We start from the raw sequence: 5,113 nt of genomic DNA, 5'->3' as shown, positions 1-5,113 counted from the left end.
TGCATAGTTCAGGGGTTACATGACATGTACGCAAAACTCAAAGATCTCATTCATACTAAAACGTCTCATTTATTCGTGACGAATCGGAAGCAGTACATTTATAATTTAAAGTCTGTGCCCTATGAAATGGGGCACTCCCAAATTCAAGGTTTTTAAGGCCTCCTATCCAATGAAAGGAATGAATCAAGAAACTGAGATGATAAATCATAGTCAGGCCCACATAAGATTGACTTACAGTGGCACACAAATGTGGAATTTGGCCTAATTATTGCTTATAATAGCGTTCTGATGACCAAAACATGATCACCATTTTTTTAAGAAATATTGCCAATGGATACCTTTCCTTTCATCATCTTTTACTCACTAATCTCATTCTCAGTCCTAGAATTCACCACTGCAGCTGATACTTTAACTCCGTATCAATCAATCACCAATGGTGAGAGTTTAGTATCATCGGGCCAAAGTTTCGAACTAGGCTTCTTTTCTCCCAGTGGTTCCAAGAATCTGTACTTGGGAATATGGAACTACAAGATTTCTACACAAACTGTGGGGTGGGTAGCAAACAGGGAAACCCCAATTGCAGATTCATATGGAAATTTAACTATCAACAGCGATGGAAATCTCGTGCTCTTCAATGCCACAAATAACTTGTATATTACAAGATTAATGCTGAATCAATTGGGTCTGCTAAAACGCCTCATCCTGAATGAAGGAAGCTCTGAATGGGCTGTTATAAATACAATACCGAATGATACCTGTGATGATTATGGACAGTGTGGAGCCAGTGGTATTTGCAGAATTAACAATAGACCAGTATGTGAGTGCTTGGATGGGTTCATTCCAAAATCGCAGGAAGAATGGGACCTGCTTAATTGGTACAGTGGATGTGTGAGGAGGACATCACTGGATTGCCAGAATGGAGAGGGATTTGTGAAACTCAAAAATGTGAAATGGCCAGACCTGTTAGACTTTTGGCTGAAGGAGAGTGTGAACCTTGAGGAATGCGAGGCAGAGTGCTTGAAGAATTGTTCTTGTATAACTTATGCTAATTCAGATATCAGAGGAGGAGGCAGTGGCTGTTTGATTTGGTTTGGCGATTTAGTTGATATTCGAGAGTTTAATAACAAAGATGGTGAGCAAGATATCTACATACGAATGCCAGCTTCTGAACTCAGTAAGCATACTTGTGCTATTCTCTTTTACGATATCCACATTCTCCTATTACTCTCTTAGATGTCAGCCCCTTAAATTATTTTACCAAAACTCAAACGCGTTTGTTTGCTCAAACATGAGTACTTAGGTTTCAATCTACCTAGTTTAGGCCAGTTTCAATCATGCTAATCGCTTTTTATTGTACTGTGGAATATCTTCAATGAAATGTTTAGGATTCATGTCTAGAATTTCCTTTATTTATGCTGCTCTGAAGGAATGCCCAACAAATGAAGGTTTAGGACTAATGATGAACTAACTTTCTCATAAACTTAGACCATAATCAGAAGAAGAAGACACTGATGTTGATCGTAGTGGTATCAACAGTTTCTGGGTTGCTTGTCCTCAGCTTGTTAACTTGGTGTATACTTAAGAGGAGGAGAAAGAAAAGAGGTATACCACCACCTCTCTCTGGTATGATTATTGATACTTTTTAAGGCAGTTGTTGTCACATGTTTATTAGACAATTTATGCAATTAGGTAGACATTTTGAACATTTTGTAAGTTTTCATTCCCTCTAAGCGTCCTAGACAGTTATTTAAATAATAACAATTATCTAGTATTTATTTATTTGCTAAAAAGGATAACAATTATCGATATGCATCTATTACATTTTTTATTTTACAGGCATGGAAACTAAGAATGAAGACATTGAGTTACCGTTTCTTGATCTGGACACTATTGTGAATGCCACTAAGAACTTCTGTTCCACAAATATGATCAGAAAGGGTGGTTTTGGTCCTGTTTACAAGGTTAAAGTAGTAATCTTTGGTTCGATATGTAATCAAGAAAATGAATCACCGTGATTTTAACATTTTTTTTCAAAAATTTGTAGGGTAAGCTAACAACGGGACACGAAATAGCAGTCAAGAGGCTTTTGAAGAATTCTGGACAAGGTGTGCAAGAATTCAAAAACGAAGTTGTTTTGATTTCCAAACTTCAACACTGGAATCTTGTCAGGCTGTTAGGCAGTTGCATTGAAGGAGAAGAGAGAATGCTAATATATGAGTACATGCCGAACAAAAGCTTGGACTATTTCATTTTTGGTCTAGTTCTCTTGACTATCTAACTTATTAGATCAATTTCATAGTTCAGTTTATGCATTTATGCAGCAGAGTCCTCCGCTCTATTGTAAAAGTGAGAACTGATTTAGAACTTGTATGGATGAAAATGTTGGGCAGATCAGAATAAAGGACTAGAACTTCCATGGGAAAAATGATTTGCAATTGCTATGGGCATATCAAGGGGACTTCTCTACCTTCACCAGGATTCAAGATTGGGATCTCAAAGCTGGCAACATTTTACTAGATGATGAACTAAGTCCCAAAATTTCAGACTTTGGGATAGCAAGAAGTTTTGGGAGAGAACAAATTGTTGCCAAAACAAAGCGAATAATCGGAACATAGTAAGTTTTGCAAACAAATCTCAGAAAGTAATTGTTCATTAATTTTCAAATGCTTAAATTTGATATTTTTATGCAGTGGTTACATGTCACCGGAGTATGCCATCGATAGGAAATTTTCAATAAAATCTGATGCCTTTAGTTTAGGTGTGCTTTTATTGGAAATGGTGAGTGACAAGAGGAACAGGAAATTTCATCATCCTGATCACTGTCATTCGCTTTTGGGACATGTAAATATCTATGGTAAAATGTATTCTTATTTTATTTTATTTTTCTCTCTAGCTCTCAATGTGAATTACTAAGTTTGATGATGTGATTGTTAAAGGCTTGGTTGCTGTGGAATGAACACAAAGCCCTGGAACTAATGGATCCATGTTTGGAAAATTCTTACATTGAATCTCAAGTGCTAAGATGTATTCAAGTAACTTTACTATGTGTTCAGAAACTGTCAAAAGACAGACCAATCATGTCATCGGTTGTTTTTATGTTGAGCAACGAGATGGTGACATTAACTCAACCCAAAGAACCTGGCTTCTTTGTAGAAAGAAGTTCCATTGATGAAGAGACATCAACAAGTGAGGGATGCCATACCGGAAATAAATTGACAATGACGATAATGGAAGGAAGATAAAGGATGCGCCTATTAGGTACTGCTGACTGATGGAGTTGATGCCAACCAAGAAATTGCTAGTTCAAGAAAAAAAAAAAAAAAAAATTGTAATGTATATATATACAAATGATTTTATTTTTGAAGTCAACTTTGTGTCTAGACGATGAACCCATCTAAACTTGTTGACAAATTGACTGCAGGTTTCAATTTAGTCTTCTAAGTAAATGGTGACTCCATCACTGTGTGGGACTATTCTATGAGCCAGCGATCCCTATCTTTCTATATATATAATTTTATTATAGTTAGCTTCACTGACTATGGCAATACTGCCAAAGTGCCAATAGGCCCAATTTATATATATATATATATATATATATATATATATATATATATATGCTCTCTCTCTCTATATATATAACATGGCAGATCAAGAAAAGAAAAGAAACATATGAAAGAAAGGTCTGCTACGGATCAATTTATTTAGTAATTCCAGAATTAACACAAATTAAAATGTTAGACTATTTTCAAGGCAGCAATCACAACGAAATCTACAGTAATGAGCCAGCAAAATCAAATTTTTTTTTTTTCATAGTTGGGACTCTCATGTCTCGACGGAGGTTCGAATCCCTTATCTCTCTTTAGAAATTAAGAGTCTCGTACCGCTAGGTCACAGACCTGATGGTCAAAATCAATTTCAATATAATAGTCTGAGCCAACAATTGATCAATGTCGCCAACCAAAAAACAACATAAATCATTCAATTAAGTAAGTAATGAATGTATCGATTCATATATATATATATATATATATATATATATATATATATATATATATAGGAACTGAGTCTGCTAATTGAGAAAAATAAAAAAGTACCAATTGGTAGTGCCAGCCAACGGCGATGATTTGAGAGTCTGTCCGATCTGGTGTGGGATAGCTTCCACTCGACAGAGGTGGCTCTGTAGACCTCAACCATTTTCATACTTCCATTAGAAAGCACCTCAATCTCCTTGTCTTTGTAACATAAAGACAGATTGTGAGAGAAAAAATAGTGGTTATGGAAAATGGGCGATGGAGGAAAATGGGGGGTTTATAAGGCTTTGTTGTTAGACGAATGGGCCATGGTTGAAAAACAACTTATCAGCTCTACCAAAGCCCAATGATCTTCGCGGGGTGAATGGAATTACTTGCATCAAAATTAATGTTAGCCTCGTTGTTTATTTTTTTTCATTGATAAGAAAACTCACACACACTATTCACATATTCACTTTTTCATTGATAAGAAAACTGTTGATGCTGAAATTGGCTCCTAAGATCCGATTCGGAATTGATATGATACGGGCATGCCAGAACCAAATATATGGTTCGATTGTAAATTGTCAACTTGCAGTCTCTTAAAGATAGTTGACTTCAGGAGATTATAGGAGAAAGAGAATAAATAAACTCCTTAATGAGTTCTACTTGCCTTAGTTAAAAGGACTTTGTAATGAATAAATTATAGTAACGTTTTGAGAGTAGAAAAGGGGAGAAACAGATATAGAAAGAGATATAGAGGGAAAGATTGAGAGAGAGAAAGAGAGAGATAGAACGAGATATTGAGAGAGATAGATAGAGAGCAAGAAGAAATAGCAAGGATGCTATTCTTGGAAAAGCTTGAGAAAGCAAACAAATAATAATAATGATTCTGAGGGTGCTGGACCCCTTGTACAACATGCCTCTTTGTTTATTTATAGAATTAATGGTGAAACAAATTCCTAAATACAAGCATCCTAACTATTTTACAATTGTATCACATAATTAAAATATGAATTCAAAATGGGCTAATCCTATAGATAAGCATCCTTATGCAATTAAATAAATACTTCCTATCTATTTGTTATTACTAACTATCCAAA

At 35.4% G+C, this 5,113-nt stretch overlaps 1 protein-coding gene across 1 annotated transcript; it reads left to right on the top strand.

The window, feature by feature from the left end:
- Positions 1 to 310: 310 nt before the first annotated feature.
- Positions 311 to 3,478, top strand: LOC132307750 (G-type lectin S-receptor-like serine/threonine-protein kinase At4g27290). The gene is made up of 6 exons (XM_059805596.1): positions 311 to 1,174; positions 1,486 to 1,602; positions 1,837 to 1,961; positions 2,045 to 2,255; positions 2,391 to 2,614; positions 2,691 to 3,478. Exons 1-5 carry the CDS (start codon positions 331 to 333, stop codon positions 2,426 to 2,428), a joined length of 1,335 nt encoding a protein of 444 aa, XP_059661579.1. The 5' UTR covers positions 311 to 330; the 3' UTR covers positions 2,429 to 2,614; positions 2,691 to 3,478.
- The last annotated feature ends 1,635 nt before the right edge of the window (positions 3,479 to 5,113 follow it).

Source organism: Cornus florida, unplaced genomic scaffold (assembly GCF_030987335.1).
Source record: "Cornus florida cultivar Cherokee Brave unplaced genomic scaffold, ASM3098733v1 CherokeeBrave_3.0.0_Hap2_Chr05, whole genome shotgun sequence".
Taxonomy (NCBI): Eukaryota; Viridiplantae; Streptophyta; class Magnoliopsida; order Cornales; family Cornaceae; genus Cornus; species Cornus florida.
Note: the sequence above shows the minus strand (reverse complement) of the source record. Positions and strands in the feature narration are given on the sequence as shown.